Source organism: Cucurbita pepo, chromosome 14 (genome assembly GCF_057944985.1).
Source record: "Cucurbita pepo subsp. pepo isolate OVF chromosome 14, ASM5794498v1, whole genome shotgun sequence".
Lineage (NCBI taxonomy): Eukaryota > Viridiplantae > Streptophyta > Magnoliopsida > Cucurbitales > Cucurbitaceae > Cucurbita > Cucurbita pepo.
Window position 1 is genome coordinate 7,122,458 of NC_141811.1, and position 18,773 is coordinate 7,141,230.

Here is an 18,773-nt window from a genome sequence, read left to right on the forward strand (position 1 = left end):
TGCCATCAATAAATGGATGGTTAAACTGAGGTTATTAATACAACCATGACTACTATGCTTAGGGTTATTTAGAAGAGGGTGGAGGAGATAGTTCAATTTATGGAACTTAGTCCATAGACTCGACTACATTTTATTGCATTATTTTAATTTTAATTTTAATTTTTGTTAATTTTAATAAGGGTTAAAGATATATTGTACTCACATAGGTTACTATATTCTATCATTATCTAACCATTTTAATATGGAATTATTCGAGTGATGTTGATCAAACCTCTCGTAAAATGATTCGAATCACAAATTCATAAAAGAATTTTCCTTACTCTTGATTTTGATCTTCAAGGTAATCCATTCTTGATTCTTAGATAATTTAAATCTAAACGTCTTGTTTTCCAACAAAGTTTTTAGATCAAATCCCAAGAGTTTCATAGCATCAAGACATTGACCGTTACATTTACTTTACCTAGATGGTAAAGAATCCCAATGTTATAATCTTTAACTAGTTTCAACTACCTTCTTGCAACTGCTGAAACAAATCGTAGATACTTAATCTTGATGGTTACCCTATTCAACTTTCAACTTTCAGTAGTCTATACACAATCTCACAGAACCATCCTTCTTCTTGATAAAGAGTATAGTGACTCTCCACGAGATGCTAGGTTGTAAGAACCCCTGTCCAACATCTCCTACCACTGCTCCTACCACTACTCCTTCATCTCGACTGGCCTTATTTTAAGGAGTCTTTGATTTAGAAATTTAACCTGCAGAATGTGGAGCTATTTGCATTGATGTATTGTGCACCATTTGTTGACGGATCTAGATGTATTGTGGACCATCCTATCCTAACTAAGACTAGGAATTTAAATATGCAACTATTCTATGCACGCACCACAGTCTCTGATCACGATGCCGCCATGAACCGTACATATGCGCCTTGTCTTTACCTGAAAAACAATATGGCACACGGCCTCATTAAGTGACCCCACTATAGGGGCCATACTAATGCAAACACATGCAATCATGAATTAGGGACCTATCTCTAATCATCTTTAAGGGTGGCCTCCAATCTCTGATAAATTGGATGTGTAGTACTTCCCTACACACGACTCACACGTGCGAGTGTGAATCCCCAGGGCGCTCGCACACCCCCTGGACCCTCTGGTCAAGTTAATCTGTAGCGACGTCCGGAGGTCAGCGGAACCCCATAGTGTCATGCGCCTCATGAACACCCTCATCTGTGTGCATTCGCACCTGTGCGCATTCGAGCTCATCATACGGTGCGCGTCCGCACTCATCATCTCTAGGGGAAGTAGCCCATGCTTATGAACATACAATATGCATGAGGTCTCTCTAAGTCCAAATATACATCTCTTCTGACACAACCCACTAGCCTCATCTCTTGGTTACACTATGTAACACGTGCTCGTGGATATTTACATTAATATCATTTTCATACTCTTAGGTTTGTGTCCTATGTCGATCTAATGACATGATGCAATATGGCAAACAACATCATAAGGCATGTTCAACATGGAAAATATCATCATGTTAATAACATCGTCATGCATACATCATACTCATCATAGAAGCCATTAAGTGCATCAAATATAACATGTACGTCATGCATCAAACATAAATAACGTACATTTAACATACATCACAACACAACGTCATACTCATACATCATTATAATTCAAACAATCTTTAGCCTATCCAATAGTAAGGTCACTTACCTTGTTGGCCTTAGCCGAAGTATTCCCTAATTTAATTAACGTAAGCTCCCGTTCCTCGAGAGCTGCTCCAAAGTTTGTTGGAGTTCGCTTCATATCGCACCGTTTGTCACCTTTCGTTAGTATTTCACATTTTAATTAATAATCCAACTAACAATGAAAAGTACGGCTCTAAAACGGTCTTAGTAAAAATTGAATTCTACGTTTTCATTGTTTCTAAATTTTTGTTGGATAGTAAAACTTAAATTGAAAATATGTCAATATTATTTCAGGCTGCTTGAATCATTCAATCCAACTATAGTTTGTTATAATATAATATTCTCTAGGTACAAATAATAATAATTTCTCACATATTCCATTTTCTTTCTCTCTGTGTACCACTTTGTTTCTCTTCTCTTTGTATTTTTGTTTCTTTCCTACAAATGACTATGCAATTATAAAACAATTTTCAATCAATTTTGTTTTCCTCTCTTTCCTAACATGACTATCCAATTAACATAACAATTTTCAATTTATTCTGTCTTTCCTAACATGACTATCCAATTAACATAACAATTTTCAATTTATTCTGTTTTGTTCTCTTTCCTAAAAATGACTATCATCGAAGCTCTTTTAAATCTATTCAGTTTTCTTCTCTTTCCTAAATGACTATCCAATTAGGGAAGTCATTTTCAATCTATTCTAATTTTCTTTAGTAAAAATGTCTATCCATCAATCAATTATGATTTTTTCTCTCTCCTAAAATGATGATCCAATTTAGATGCGACAAAAGCCATTTTCAATCAATTTTGATTTTACATGAGATATCTAAAAATCTAAATAATTGAAAAAGAGAGGTAAGATAACTTTTCTATCTCTTGCAATAAAAGAAGGAGAGATCTAAATTACTAATAATTTTTCTATCTTTTTCCCTTCATATTAAATCTGGTTGTAGTGAAGGTCATTTCCAATTTTTCTCTCCCAAAATCTGCTATCTTTCCTTTGTTTCTTTCTCCTAATTTTTCCTTCCCAAAATCGCCATTTTTTTTTGTTTCTGTTTTGTTTCTTTGTTTTTGCAGATCATTTGCTGTTGTAGAAAGTGTTGAGGAGATATTTGGGAAAGGTGGAGAGAGAATCCATCATTTTTTTTTTTTCTAATTATTATTTACTTATTATTTTATTTATTTATTTATTTTTTTTCCTTTTTCTTTTTTTAGTTACACTGGTATTGCTATACACCTAGATGTTAGGGTGAGTACTTTTACTGTGAGTAAAAATGGGACTACACAGGTATTGACTCATCATGATGGTTGTTTTAGGAACTTCAACACCTACGCATAAGTTCCCGAGGATTAAGACCAAACTTCCTAAAGATTAGAGAAAAAACCTCATGAAAATCTATTAGGAATTTGATACTCATTCCTTTCTCTTTGAGGTGATTGAGAGCTACACTATCATAGAGGGGTGTCGACCTGAGACATCAATATAGTCTATATTTTTATGGGTTGTAATTTATACACTTTTGTATCTCGTTCCAGTTCTTTGTTTGCAGATAACTTGAAAAATATATGTTTTGTATTGTTTTCGTTTCGATTTTTTACCATGATTGATTTGTTTACTGTTGTCTTATCTTTAGCAATTAAAGAGGAAATTTATTTTGTTTTGTTTTATTTGGAAGCCGACATGGGCATTCCACAGTTGGGAAGAATTTCGATAACTTTTTGAGATGATGGACATTGGAAAAAGATGGGTACCTTTTCACAAACATTGTTATTATTATCATTTGTTTTCTTTTAGGGTCGGTTGAGGCCTACCTATGTATCCATGCATATTCTCACTTCACATCAAACTTAAATGTGCCGACTTCCACACAATCAGATTTCCACTAAAATATCGATGGAATAGTGCATAATTCATTGCCGACTTCTACATTTCAACCTTAATGCCTCAATTTTCCATCCAAACATTTAACCAAATATCAATCATAAATTAAATGTCAAATACATTCTCGAACTTGTCATCTCATATCGTTTTTATATCGTGAGGGGTGTACGAGTAAAAGGCCTTTGGGTATCCCAATAGTCATTTTGGTCTTGTAATTTGCATTATGTCTTGCAAATTGGTATCAAGTTTGGTTAGGCCGTACATTTTGGTGAACAAAATTAAAAGAAAACCCGAGTTCGGATATGGCGAGATTGGCTCTTTTTTGACAAACATATATCTGTTCATAATTTGTCTAACCATTTGAAGTACGTTCTTCTCTCTTGCACAATTTTTTTTTTTTTTTTTCTCTGATGACACACTCAAACGCGTGTTCTTCACTCAGCCATAGAATTTTCAATCACAAAATCTAAATTTATGATTCCACCCTTTACACAAATTTAGATTCACAGCATAATAATATAATAATGGCTCCAAACTTGATGGGCTTTATAAAAGAGATCATTTGGTTGGAACCAATGCCTTGTATTCCATCCTTGGTTAAAAGAGGAGGTGAGAAATATGAGTATGGAAATTGAACCACCATTACAAGTAAGGTACTATGCGCTGATGAAGGAGGAAAGTGAGAGTAAAAATGGGAGATGGGTAGGGGAAGAAGAAGAGAGGGAAGTAGTGGAGGAATGTGAGGAAGAAGAAGAGCTACCAGTGATTGATTTAGGGCTTCTAAAAATGGGGAATTCAGAGAGGGAGAAGTGCATAAGTGAGATGGTTGAAGCTGCTAGGAATTGGGGTTTTTTTCAAGTGCTCAATCATGGGGTTCCAGAGAGGGTATTGAAGGGCATGATGTACGAGCAAAAAAAAGTGTTCAATCAACCATTTGCAAAGAAAAGTTTGAGCAATGTTCTTAATTTGGCTGGAACTTACCGATGGGGTAACCCAGTGGCCATGTCTCCAAGTCAAATCTCTTGGTCTGAAGCTTTTCAAATGGCTGTTTTGGAGGTTTCAAACTTGGAGGAGCATGTCACCCTCAGGTATAACCATCCTAATTCTTTCAATTTTACCTTTCTACTTTCATTATGGATTCTTCTTCTTCTAAATTTTTTAATTTTCAAATTTTTTCTTGTTTATATCATTAAAAACAAACGCATAATCAATCTAAGATTAGGGTTTTTCTTAATTAAGTGTGAAAGTTAGCTTGGAAATCTCCTCCTCTTGTGCCACAAAGAAGAAGAGTTAGATTAGGCTTAATCATTAAGTTAAATTACACAATTAAGGGCTCTTAACTCTTTAATCTAAGTTCAAGTACAAGATTCTATAATATATATATATATATATATATATATATATATATATATATATATATATATATATATATAGAATAGGGCATTATGAAGAAGAAAAAATATGTGGCTAAAAGCACAAGATTCTGTAGTAATACAATATCAAGTTATTGGCATCATGAAGAAGTATGTGGGTACACACAAACAATTGGGAGAAAAAGCCTATAAATGTGTTGTATATTTGTTAATATGAGTATTCTAGGTAAATTTTGAGTATTGTTTGGGTGAAAAAAAAAAAAATTTGGTCTCTAAACCTTCGTTAAATCGAAAATTTAGTCTCTAAAATTTTGTTTGTAGTTAGATTTGTAATAATTTAGTCTTATAAACTTTTAAAATGTAAGAGTTTAGCGTTAATGCTTTAGATTTTGTATTGAAATTAACCCATAAAGAGATTAGGGACCAAATGTCTTATAAACTCTTGAATGTTCTACAAAACCAGGGTTAATGTAAACCCTAAAAGATGAGAATGTGTCCAATCTCAAAAGTGAGTATTAGAAAATGAATGCCTCAAAGTCTTTGGATGGCTTTTACTTGTGGTATATTATCAGAGAAGAGACTACTTTTACTTCAAAAAAAGTAAATAAATATCTGTGTGTTCTCATTGTTTTTCACCTTTTTCACTTGCTTCCCTGGTTTTGAATTCAATGTCTTCATGCAAGTACCAACACAAGAAAAGTACCTCCATACAGCTCATTTTGAATTACAAAAACATTAATTACAAAATGTATTTTTTTATTTTTTTATTTTTGGTTTTGGATTTGAAAAGTTTTCATTATTGTTCTTGTCTTTTTATTCGATAAGTTTGAACTGATCTTTAAAAGTAATACGTTTGAACTCCTATACGCTGTTTAAGATAACAAATCAAAACACCTTGTACTGAAATAAATTTTCGTTTAAATATGTTTTAGTCTCTATACTTTCAACTTTTGTTTTTGTTCATAAATCTTCGACATGGATTTGTTTTTGTTTGTAGTTTCAAAATGTAAATTATAGGTCCCTATACTTTTAAAATTGACTATTTTCGTTCCTCAATTCAATCGAAATTTGAGCATGACAAGTTATTCACTAAATTTGTTAAAATATAACTATAAATGTGTGATGTCTCACATTGGTTGGGGGAGGAGAATAAAACACCCTTTATAAGCGAGTGGAAACCTTCCCTTAGGAGACGCGTTTTAAAACCTTGAGAGGGAGCCCGAAAGGGAAAGCCTAAAGAGGACAATATCTGCTAGCGGTGGATCTGGGTTGTTACAAATGGTATCAGAGCCAGACACCGGACGATGTGCCAGCCTTCTCGCTATTCTCCAAAGGGGTAGACACGAGGCGGTGTGCTAGTAAGGTCACTGGGCCCGAAGAGGGGTGGATTGTGATGTCCCACATTGGTTGGGGAGGAGAACAAAACACTCTTTATAAGCAAGTGAAAACCTTCCCCTAGAAGACGCGTTTTAAAGCCTAGAGGGGAAGTCCGAAAAGGAAAACCCGCTAGCCGTGGATCTGGGTCCTTACCAAATTTGTTGGTATTAAGTGATTTAGAGATTTGCAAATTGGATGGTTTATTAGAGTAACTAAAAAGGAACGAAATTTGAAATATTTGTGTAGTACTTGTTTTTCTCTCTCTTCAATTACGCACGAGTAGAGGTTTATTGGGTGGATGAGATGGGTCAGTGTGGGGAGGTGAAGAAGCATATACACACATAGATAATATGTTTGTAGGGTACCCCACATGGGCTGAAAGGGCATGTGAAGTACCTGCGAGGGGTGCTTCCACAGCACCAGGGAGTGCATGAATACTCTTAGTTTGACATCACCCCATCACATGAGCATCACATGAACACGTTTGTTAGCCCCGTGGGGGCACACCCTCCCTCCCTTATCTTATCTTCATTTTGGAGCTCAAAACATTCATTTTTTTGGCTCTTACTCCTCTTCTTTTCTTCCATTATTGCTCCTCAGAAGATATGGTTTGTTTGGCAATAACATGACAAAAAGAAAGAGTTCCCATTTTTCCTCATCTTTTTGTGTGCTTCACATTACTTGACAGACCCACAATGGAAGCAGTGGTGAAGAAGTTTGGGAGGTTAGCAGAGAGCATAGCGGAGATTTTAGGGCAAAGTTTGGGCATAAAAGCGAGCTATTTCAAGGAAAGGTGTGAGAAAGGAAGGAGCAGCTTTCGATTGAATAGATACCCACCTTGCCCATTTGCATCTCAAGTCTATGGCCTCATTCCTCACACAGATAGCGATTATCTCACAATACTCTACCAAGCTCAAGTCAGTGGGCTGCAGCTCATGAAAGATGGAAAATGGTTTGCTGTTAAACCAAACCCAAAAGCTTTGCTTGTCAACATCGGTGACTTATTTCAGGTCCTCACTTTTCTCTCTCTTCCCCCTTTTTTTTCATCTCAACTTTTCTGAGATTTTGGGTTTGGATGCTGTTCATAGATAGGAAATTAGAAGGTTTTTAGAGTGTTAAAAATATATATATAACATTAAATGGATCCATTATTTCGGTTTAGTAGTAGTTTAATTGTTCGAAATGATTTCAGTGGTTAGGTTTTTTTAAGTGAAACATTTAAATTCAAAATGTACGATTAAAGAGATCTATTTGTAGTTAATATCACAAATCATTTGAATTATACTCGAGTTGATTGATAGCTTTGAAAGAGTTGTTGAGCTTTTTAAAAGCCAAAAGAACAAATTGTTAGGAAAACATACTTGGTTTTAAGAAAGAAAAGACTATAAAGTAACAAAATCATTTAAAGATAGATTTGTAATGATTTTAAGCCCTACACTTATGTCTTGTTTGGGGATGTTTATTGTATTAAGAATCATGATTATCCACAATAGTATCATATTATCTACTTTGATTAAAAGTTCTCATAGATTTGTTTGTTTTTTGTTTCTTCAAAATGTCTCGTACTAATAGAATTTGTGTTCCTTACTTATAAATCTACCATTTTTCTCTTAATTAGTCAATATGAAACTACTCCTCCCAATAATTTTTAGCCATCCTCCCTTCCCCTGATATTTTTGGAGCTCTCGAACAATCTGTACTTTATCGAGACTCAACTCCTTCTCTAGAGCCCTCAAACAAAATATTCCATTTGTTTGACACTTAAGTCATTAGCCACGTTCGAGACTTATAAATTCTTTGTTCGACATATGAGGATTCTATTAACATTGCTAAGTTAAGGGCATGACTCTGATATCATGTTAGGAACCATGACCATCCACAATAGCATGATATTATCCACTTTGAGCAAAAACTCTCCTTGCTTTTATTTTTAGTTTCCCGAAAAGGTTTCATACCAATGGAGATGTTCTTAACTCCCTTGAGAATCTCTACGTACTTGTCCAGTCTAGAATAAGATCTTCTATACGCTTCATATATGATTTCAATCAACCAAATTGTAAGGTTATAAGATCCAAATTTGAACATTGATTCCTCTCAAGAATATAGGAAAAGAAACAACATAAACACAGCACCAACCTTTCTTAGGAGAGTCATCTTTGCTGAAAACGTGATGCAGGTTGTGAGCAATGATGCATTTAGGAGCCTCAAACACAGAGTGGTTGCTTCTGAAGCAGTAGAAAGATTTTCATTCGCATATTTCTATAGCCCATCTGATGATGTGATGATTGAGAGTTGCACAAAGCCAAGCATTTACAGGCAATTCAGCTACAGAGAGTACAGACAACAAATAGAAAAAGATGTAGAGAAAACAGGCAACAAAGTAGGGCTTCCAAGGTTCTTCTTGCACAACATGTTGCCTCATTTGGGTCAATGACTTAAGTGTCTAATGTCTATTCTAGGGGCTCTACCTAGCCATCATACAAAAATAATCCAAGTAGGAGGCTTATATTTGGGTGTGTTTTGTATCGAATATATCGTTTCAAGCTTATCCTGTATTATAATGTTGTTGTCTACTTGAAAATCTCTGTCCATTAATGTAAGCAGATATATACGTGGTAATACCAAGATGGAAAACTCCACAACTAAGGATTTATATATTAATAGTTTCGTATAGTTACCGATAAGATTATTCATTCTAAAAATTACGTAGAAAAATAGATAAAAAAAAAATTATGTAACTATTAAATTTTCTCTAACTCTGAAATAAACTGTGTTTGGATATGAGGCCTCTCGTAGATATTTAGTACAATAGATATTTGGTAAATATTTGATTTAAATCTTTGAAAGCTATATTTAATTGAAACCATATATAATGAGTGGATATTTTTTTTTCTTCATTCCTACTCGAATAAGTCATCAAACTTTTAACCAATATTTCTCATTTAATTTTATCTGTCTGTTCTTTGCGTTCATTTTGATCGAATGTATGTGTTGTTGAGTAATTCTAACAAACTGAACTCGTAAGTAAATATTAAGTTCCAGAATCTAACACAATTTAGTCGTTATACTTTGTAAATCATACGAATGGCCAAATAATTGAACTGCTTACACGTGATCTTAGATGATAGGAACAAGTATATCATAGGATTCACCGACTGATGCTGTTTCTAACAGCTTGTGGCTGATTTGAAAAGGGAAAAACCTGATAGACCAAAACAAAAAGGTTAAGTTGATGTGAGTTTTGTTGATGATTATATACTCAAAATCATAGACTAATCCGGAAAGAAGAATTAAGCATGGAAAAAGAGTAAATGATGAGCGTATTTCAAAGTTGGATGATAATCCATCGCTTTCAGAAGCAATTTATGTAAGGCTGTCATGCTACAAATGCAATGCATGCAGTTGCGTTAATTATGATCATTGTCCGTTTAAAGCGATGAAATGACAGCACTGTCAATGAATCAATGATGGAGATTGGAAGAAATTCTGAACTTATTATTTTTCTACCTTTAATTTAGATTTACAATTCATTTGAATATTATATCTTGAAAAATTACTTTCTAAAAGAGTTAAAAAAAACTATTTTAAATAAATATGTGTATATATAATTTGGATTTTAAACATAAATGTATTTTTTTAAAAAAATAAACCATAAATTTAGGTTAGTTGGATTTAACTTGATCTAATTTTAAACTTAAATAAGTTCATAATCAACTGATTTGGTCGTTTGAGTTTTTTCAATTGTCAAATTTTTTGAATACCTTAGAAAAAGGCTTTAGTGAATCAATTTTTTCTCAGAATGCTTATTTATTGGGCATGTTAGAATTATTCAAGTGTCCGCTAGATGACATGATTCTATAACTAATGCATATCTATTCTTAAGTCTACTTCTCTTGGTAAAGAAACATGTACGTAAAGAAACATGTATGTACATTATATCATAATAAACATGGAACTCAGTCAACTGTAGCACCGTCAATTAATAATGCATTTGACAATAACTCATTGACAGCAATGCATTTAACAATGACATTCAATATAACTTTTTGTTATCTTACCCATGACATCCTAATGGCGATGGAACATCAATGGTGGGATCATGGAACATGTTAAGTCTACGTATGTTAGCTACAAAATCAATAGAACCCTATTTTTTCTATTGAAATAGAGTTGCTGCTAAGGTTAGCTACAAAATCAATAGAACCCTATTTTTTTTTATTGAAATAGAGTTGCTGCTACATGCATGACAGGACATGGTTATTAACCGTGGAAACATTCCTTTAATATATTTTAAAGAGGTATCATGGCATGTCATAGAATATCATTGCCTAACATAGCATATCATAGTACATCATGACACTCACAACATAACATGATATTTCCTTTATCTCATAATATTATTTGGCATATCACATAAAGACACATAACATAACACCACATATCAAAGCATATCACACGTATGACACATGCAGGGCCACCGAGCACATGTCATCATACATAAAGCAATTCTTCCAACCAAATCGATAATAGAGTCACTTATTTGGTTGGTCTGGACCGAAATCACTCAATATTCTTGAAGCTGACTTGAGGTTCTCCTCATTGTTCACTCTAACCTATGTTCCCCACGAGATCATATCAAGACATGACATGAACATACTTAATTAAGAGTATCCCTAATTCAAAATTCTGACTCAAAATAACTTAATTTGAGCAAGTGAGGGTTAGACTGACCTTAAACGCCAAAGCACTTATATGCATCTACAATATTGAGTTTCAACATCACAAATTCTTCATAAAACCCAAGTTCTGACCGACGACAAGTAGCATAGTGGAAACGTCATAAACCACGATCAGGCTCACCGTTTGTGTGCTTGGAATCGTCAATTGTTCTCCACACTGTGTGACTTGTTGTTAAGGATAGTTGACCGTTCATTATAAGGCAAATATCGAGATATTTGCTTTACATTACGGGTTACCATATTTGCCCTCTTATTAAAGACAAATATATTGCATTCATTTAGTATTCTTTTCTTTTATTGAGCACTGAATCAAGCCTATAACCTCACCCCATTTAAGTGTGGTGGATTAATCAAACATTCACACTTGTCCTCTATAACCTCACCCCATTTAAGTGTGGTGGATTAATCAAACATTCACACTTGTCCTCTATTGAGCACTGAATCAAGCCTAGCCTATAACCTCACCGACCGCCGGCCGCACTCCAAGGAGGATATCATTCGCCAACCATCGCCCTCAAATGGAAGGAAACGTTTGGATGATTGAAGTGCCGAGAGGTGGAGCTTTTGTAGAGACGTGGGTGGTTTTGGATTGCGAGATCTCTGCCGCCTCTCTAGAAATCTTACGATTTCTGGCGAGGGATTTTTCTTTTTTTTATGTTGTTACATTTCTCATGTTTTTGTCTTAGTGTTATTGTATATCATCATCAAAGGTATAAAATAACTTTTATAGTTATTGGTATTTAATTTCAGTTGTTCTTTGCTATTAATCCTCTCACCTGGGTGTTGTATGAGATTGTAACTTCACTCTTTTACCACCTTAATTTTGGATATGCAAAAAGTTATATCTTAGAGAACTTAAACCTATTCCAACATTTCATCATGGTTTAAATCTTTTGAATTTTCTTGTCATCCATTTCATATAATCCAATTCTTGTTTGATTTCGGAATATTTTCAAAAGTATATAGTTCGCTTACTTGTATCCAAAGCGTACAACTACTTATTAGATTGTAAATTCATTTGGCTTCTCCACATCAAATTTTGAGAGGTGATATTAAGAATAAAAGTGTTTTCTCAAAATTGAGTGCATATTTGAGCGACTTAAACTACTCGAATGTAAACATGGTGAGTGAGTGTTGGAGGTAAAGCGAACTAATTGTGTTTATTGAAGGATATCTGGCTTTTATAAAGCCTTACAAAACATAATAACAAACCGAATCAAAAAACAAATCAACTCCTACAATTAGCTATTTGAAAACAAATTCTTCCCAGTAAACTGAAGTATGGTGAAACAACATCAGTTTACTCAAGTTGTCGTACTCCAAGCATGCCTCTGAATTTCACAAATTGATCTAGCTTAATTGGTTTAGTCATTATGTCTGCCACTTGATCTTCAGTTCTGCAAAACACTAACCTCACAGTCCCATTAGTTAACAAATTACGCAAGTAAAGATACCTGACATCAATATGTTTTGTCCTTTGATGCATAACTGGGTTCTTAGACAATTTGATCACTGAACTACTGTCACACGTGATATCGATGCTGACATCAATATGTTTTGTCCTTTGATGCATAACTGGGTTCTTAGACAATTTGATTACTGAACTACTATCACACGTGATATCGATGCTGACATCAATATGTTTTGTCCTTTGATGCATAACTGGGTTCTTAGACAATTTGATTGTTGAACTGACGTCACACATGATATCGATGCACTCGCTGCTTTGAACACCTAGCTCCTTTAGAATTCCCTTAAGCCAAACACCATGACATGCACTTGCAGTGATAGCTACATATTCAGCTTCTGTAGATGATAGTGTGAGAATTTCCTGCTTCCTTGAACTCCAACATATTACTGCTCTATTTAGAAAGAAAACATAGCCTGAAGTGCTTTTCCTGTCGTCAATATCTCGCGCATAATCACTGTTTGTGTATCCCAAAAGATTTACATCCTTACTCCATTTGTAATAAACTCCAACATCTAATGTGCCTTTTAAATATGTCAGTACCCTTTTAGCAATCAGCATATGTTCTTCTTTGGGATCAGCCATATAACGAGAAATCAAGCAAACCACAAACATTAAGTCGGGACGAGTTATCGTAAGGTACATTAAGCATCCTACTAGTTGTTTGTACAATGTTGCATCGATACTTTTGCTGCGTGAGTTTGACAAGAAGGTGCCAAGGACTATTGGATTCTTTATAGCATTACAATTCGACATATTGAACCTTTCCAATACTTCCTTAGCATACTTCTTTTGGCACAAATGAATTCCTCCTTCGTTTTGATAAACTTCAACTCCAAGGAAGAACTTCATTTTTCCTAAGTCTATCATCTCAAACTCCCGTTGCATTGATAACTTGAAACATTTGCACATATTCTCATTATCTCCTGTGTAAATCAAATCATCAACATACAAGCAAACCAATAACAATTTTCTTCCAATTCTCTTCAAGAACAAGGTGGGATCATAATTACTTCTCTCAAATCTTTCCTTCTTAAAATAGCTCTCGATTTTGCTTAACCAAGCCCTCAGTGCTTGTTTCAGGCCATAGAGAGATTTCCTCAGTCGATAAACCTTGTTCTCTTCTCCCTTTTTGACAAAACCTTCAGGCTGATCAACATATACGTCCTCGTTTAATTCACTATATAGAAAAGCACTTTTGACATCAAGTTGATAGATGCACCATCCACGTTGAGCTGCTACTGCCACCAGAATTCTGATTGTATCCCATCGAGCTACTGGTGCATAAACTTCATTGTAATCTACTCCAGCTTTTTGCGTGTATCCCTTAGCGACGAGTCTCGCTTTACATTTGTCTACTTTGCCTTCTTCATTCAGTTTCGTCTTAAAGACCCACTTGACACCGACTTTCTTTGCTTGATGCGGCAATGTCACAAGTTCCCATGTCTGATTTCTTTCAATAGCTTGAATATCAAGTTTCATAGCCTTCTGCCACTTCTTTTCCTTTTGGAGATGTGAAAAGCCTCCTGCCACTTCTTCTTCTTCAAATAGGTGTTCACCTATTTCATAACTGCGCATCCAAACTGGCTCTCTCCTTTGTCTTGTTTGTTGTGGCAACTCTGGGGAAGATTCATCCATTTCTTGGATTTCTTCTAACCTGTCATTTGCTTCTTCATTTGAATCTCCTTCTCCATCAGTCTCTCTTCCTTCCGATTCTTCTGCAGCAATATTATCATCATCTCCCCAAGCAAACACATCCTGCTCTGCATTTTTTGTACTTGAATTCTAGTCCCATTTTGCACCTTCTTCAAATATGACATCCCTACTCACAATTATCTTCTTTGTTGCTGGATCATACAAGCGATAGGCCTTAGATTCATCACTAACTCCAAGTAAGACACATTTGAGACTTCGATCATCAAGTTTAGTTCTCTTCAGTTCGAGAATATGGACATGTGCAATTGAACAAAATACTCTAAAGTATTCTACATTTAGTTTTATGCCCGACCACTTCTCCTCAGGAACCATGTCCTTGATTTCCATTGTGTAACTACGATTCAGAACATGAGCTGTCCATCTAGCTGCTTCCGGCCACAACTTCTTCGGCATCTCTTTCTCAGATAAAAGACACCATACCATGCTCATGATGATCCGATTCATTCTTTCTGCAACTCCGTTTTGCTGGGGAGTGTAAGCAATTGTTAGTTGTTGCTTGATCTCGTTATCTTTGCAGAACTTGTTGAATTCATTTGACGTAAATTCTCCTCCCGGTCAGTACTGAGTCCACGTATGACTGTTTTTGCTTCATTTTCAACAAGATTTTTGAAGTTTTTGAATGTTTCAAAAGCTTCTGATTTATCTGCAAGAAAATAAATCCATGTCTTGCGAGAAAAATCATCTACAAGTACCAGCAAGTACCTTTTACCACTGTGAGAGGTTGGAGTGATGGGTCCACAAAGATCTCCATGAATCAATTACAGTTTGTTTGATGCTCTTCATTTGCTTTTCTTTGGAAATTTTTGCCGTCGTTGCTTCCTAACATTGTAAAATGTGCAAACTTTGACAACTTCCTTTAATTTGGGTAATTCTTCCACCATTTGTTTTTGTTGCATGATTTGAATAGATTTACTATTCAAATGCCCATACTTCTTGTGCCACAGAGCCTCCAAGTCTTCATCTTTTATTTTCAAACATTTGTCAATCAATGGCTTCATCTTTGCATGAACTTAGAACATGCGATTTGCCGTCATTTGTGTGTTCATTATCAGGCCCCTTTGTTGATGATAGATTCTGCAGGTATCAATAAAAGATGAAAAGGTACTCTACTCTCAAAATATTCAAGGTAGAGGTCGTGGAAGTCGCAGAAATGGTCGAGGTGGTCAAGGCAGCAGTTATGAAGAACATTATAAGGAGAAGAGACAGTCGAGCCAAGCAAATTGGCGTGGAAGAGGACACAGTCAAGGAAGAGGCGGCCGATCAACCTATTCCAACATTCAGTGTTATAAATGTCAAAATATGGTCACTATGCGAATAATTGAAACTCCAAAAATTTTTGGTAGAGTGGGGCATGTTGCAAAAGATTGTCGAGTCGGAAAAAGGGTGGAAGGAACAACCAACCTAGCCCTGAAGACGTAACAAATGAAGGTCTTCTCTTGATGGCTCAAGAAGACAACATCAACAACGATACTCTGTGGTACCTCGTCTCAGGGGCAAGCAACCACATGTGCAGTCACGAGTTCCTATTCAAAAAGATGCAAAAGATTGAAGATGGCCATGTGTCATTTGGATATGGGTCAAAGGTGGAGGTCAAAGGTCGAGGTACGATACATTTATTGCAAAAGGATGGTGTAATGAGGTCAATCCAAGATGTTTATTACGTACCAGACCTCAAGACCAACATATTGAGTATGGGACAACTCCCAGAGAAAGGTTACTTGATATTCTTAAAGAACCGCCTGCTACACCTGAAGGATAAGGAAGGGCGTTTGGTTGCTCAAGTTGAGATAGAAAGAAATCGGATGTACAAGCTGAACTTAAGAAGCATACGAGAAAAGTATTGCGAGTCGACGTACAAGACAAGGCATCATTGTGACATCTCCGCTTTGGTCACCTACATCATGGCGGCCTAAAGGAGTTAGTGAAGAAGAATACGGTGCATGGGCTACCCAACATGGACTTTGAAAGAAAATTTTGTGAAGAATGCGTGCTCAGTGTCATGGTCATGCTCGTCCAAGGCGTGTTGCCCATGGCCGCATGCCAATGACAAGCCCAACCCTTTATGTCTTTTCATATTCTAGTGTTTTACTTTTGTATTTCTAGGAAGTACGACGTTTCAGAAATATCATGTCTAGACCTGTCAGACATGAAATGCCTCAGAATGTACTATAGGGGGATACGACTAGTTGTCAACTTCTCCCTACCCAAGGTTATATACTGTGAGCCGTTGTTATTTCTCTCTTGCTTGCTTATATAACATCTCTTTCGAAAATCTCTCTCTACCCTCGTTTTCTAAAACCTTCTCTTAAAATCGAGGCCAGAGGCTCGAGCATACGTCGCTTGGTCGTAGGCAACGCAAGAACGAATTGGCTTAGCTCACTTGTCGTTGGAAAGTGAGTGTCGCACAATCGCAAGTCTGCTGCCATCAAAAGTGCGATTGTGACACTCAGCAAGCATACGAGAACCTCAATTCAAAAGAAGACTAAATTTTTGGCTATACAACCTCTCGAGTTGATCCATACAGGTATATGTGGACTAATTACCCCTGAGTCTTTCAAAGGAAAGAGGTATTTCATTTCCATTATCGATGATTACTTACGAAAAATTTGGCTTACTTTCTGAAAGGAAAATCCGAGGCATTCGAGGTGTTCAAAAGGTTCAAAGTGATGGTGGAGAAGGCAACTGGTAGACACATCAAAGCTGTACGATCCGATAGAGGTGGCGAGTATACTTCGATGACTTTCATGGAGTATTGCGAGGAGCAAGGCATAAGGCGATTTCTAACCGCACCGCACACCCCTCAACAAAATGGTGTGGCCAAGAGAAAGAACCGGACCATTCTCGACATGGTTCGATCAATGCTCAAGAGCAAAAGGATGCCAAAGGAATTTTGGGCAGAAGCCGTGCAATGCGCTATTTACGTACAAAATCGATGTCCACATGCGAAGTTAGAGGATCAAACACCACAAGAGGCTTGGAGCGGACAAAAGCCTACAATATCTCATCTCAAAGTGTTCGGTAGTGTGGCTTATGCTCACGTACCGGATCAACGAAGAACAAAGCTCGAAGACAAAAGCAAAAGGTATATTTTTATTGGATATGATGAGAAGACAAGAGGATACAAGCTACTTGACCTGATAAGCAAGATAGTGAGTTGTGATGTGTGAGTAAATGAAGCAAGCGAATGGGACTGGAACAATTCGACGAAAGTCAATATCGAAGTTGGAGAATCATCAGTTGTTGCACCAACAGACTCAGAAATTTACGATGGTGAAGATGAACTACGACAACCCAAAATGCGAAGTTTGCAAGACTTGTATGATTCAACAAATGAGGTACACCTTGTATGTCCTCTGGCAGATGCTGAAAATATCAGCTTTGAAGAGGCGGTGCGAGACAAGAAGTGACAAACTGCCATGGATGAGGAGATTAAAGCGATTCATTGCAACAATACATGGGAGATGACAGAATTACCGGAAGGAAGTTAGCCCATAGGTGTGAAGTGGGTATTCAAGAAAAAGATGAATGCTCAAGGCAAGATTGAGCGGTACAAGGCGCGACTTGTTGCGAAGGGATACAAGCAAAAGGCGGGAATCGACTATGTCGAAGTGTTTGCTCCCGTCACTAGAATGGAGACAATCTGATTACTCATTTCCCAAGTAGCTCAATTCAAATGGCCGATTTTTCAAATAGATGTCAAGTCGGCATTCTTGAATGGTGTACTTGAAGAAGAAGTTTACTTCGAACAACCACCCGGATACATGAAAATTGGAGAAGAGAAGAATGTACTAAAATTGAAGAAGGCGCTTTACAGGTTAAAGCAAGCATTGCGAGTATGGAATACTCGTATCAATACATACTTCAAGGAGAACGGGTACAAGCAATGTCCCCACGAGCATGCACTTTACACAAAGAAGAGTGGAGGTAATGTGATACTTGTTGCTCTTTGTGTCAATGACCTCATCTTTTTAGGCAACAATGATGAAATGATAGAAGAGTTTAAAAGCACAATGACACGAGAATTTGAGATGACAGACTTGGGCTTGTTGAAGTTTTTCCTTGGTTTGGAGGTTAAACAAGGAGAGACGGGTATTTTTATATCACAAGAGAAATATACAAAGGAGATTTTGAAGAAGTACAAGATGGAAAATTGCAACCCGGTATCAACACCAATGGAACCAGGTGCAAAACTCTCAAAGTACGATGAAAGAGAACGAGTAGATGCAAATAGGTACCGGAGCCTAGTAGGAAGCCTTCGCTATCTTACATGCACAAGGCCAGATCTTTCATTAAGTGTCGGCATTATAAGCCGGTTCATGGAGGAGCCAATTTATTCACATTGGAAGGTGTTGAAGCGAGTCCTACGTACATCCAAGGAACAGTTGTCACTTGGGTTATTCTACTCGAAAACAGAAGATTACAAATTAGTTGGTTACTCTGACAGTGATTGGTGCAGAGACATAGACGATCGGAAAAGTACATTGGGCTATGTATTCTTCATGGACAACAC

At 36.3% G+C, this 18,773-nt stretch overlaps 1 protein-coding gene across 1 annotated transcript; it reads left to right on the forward strand.

Moving 5' to 3' along the window:
- The first annotated feature begins 4,164 nt into the window (after nt 1–4,164).
- On the forward strand, nt 4,165–8,913 carry LOC111783812 (gibberellin 2-beta-dioxygenase 8). The gene is made up of 3 exons (XM_023664653.2): nt 4,165–4,678; nt 7,029–7,350; nt 8,517–8,913. Exons 1-3 carry the CDS (start codon nt 4,209–4,211, stop codon nt 8,772–8,774), a joined length of 1,050 nt encoding a protein of 349 aa, XP_023520421.2. The 5' UTR covers nt 4,165–4,208; the 3' UTR covers nt 8,775–8,913.
- Nucleotides 8,914–18,773: the final 9,860 nt, after the last annotated feature.

Excerpts from the sequence above, each read along its gene's own strand:
- LOC111783812 (XM_023664653.2), top strand. The coding sequence starts at position 4,209 with ATGAGTATGGAAATTGAACCACCATTACAAGTAAGGTACTATGCGCTG. Across the intron at positions 4,679-7,028 it reads GAGGAGCATGTCACCCTCAG|ACCCACAATGGAAGCAGTGG; the intron begins GTATAACCATCC and ends ATTACTTGACAG. Across the intron at positions 7,351-8,516 it reads ACATCGGTGACTTATTTCAG|GTTGTGAGCAATGATGCATT; the intron begins GTCCTCACTTTT and ends AACGTGATGCAG.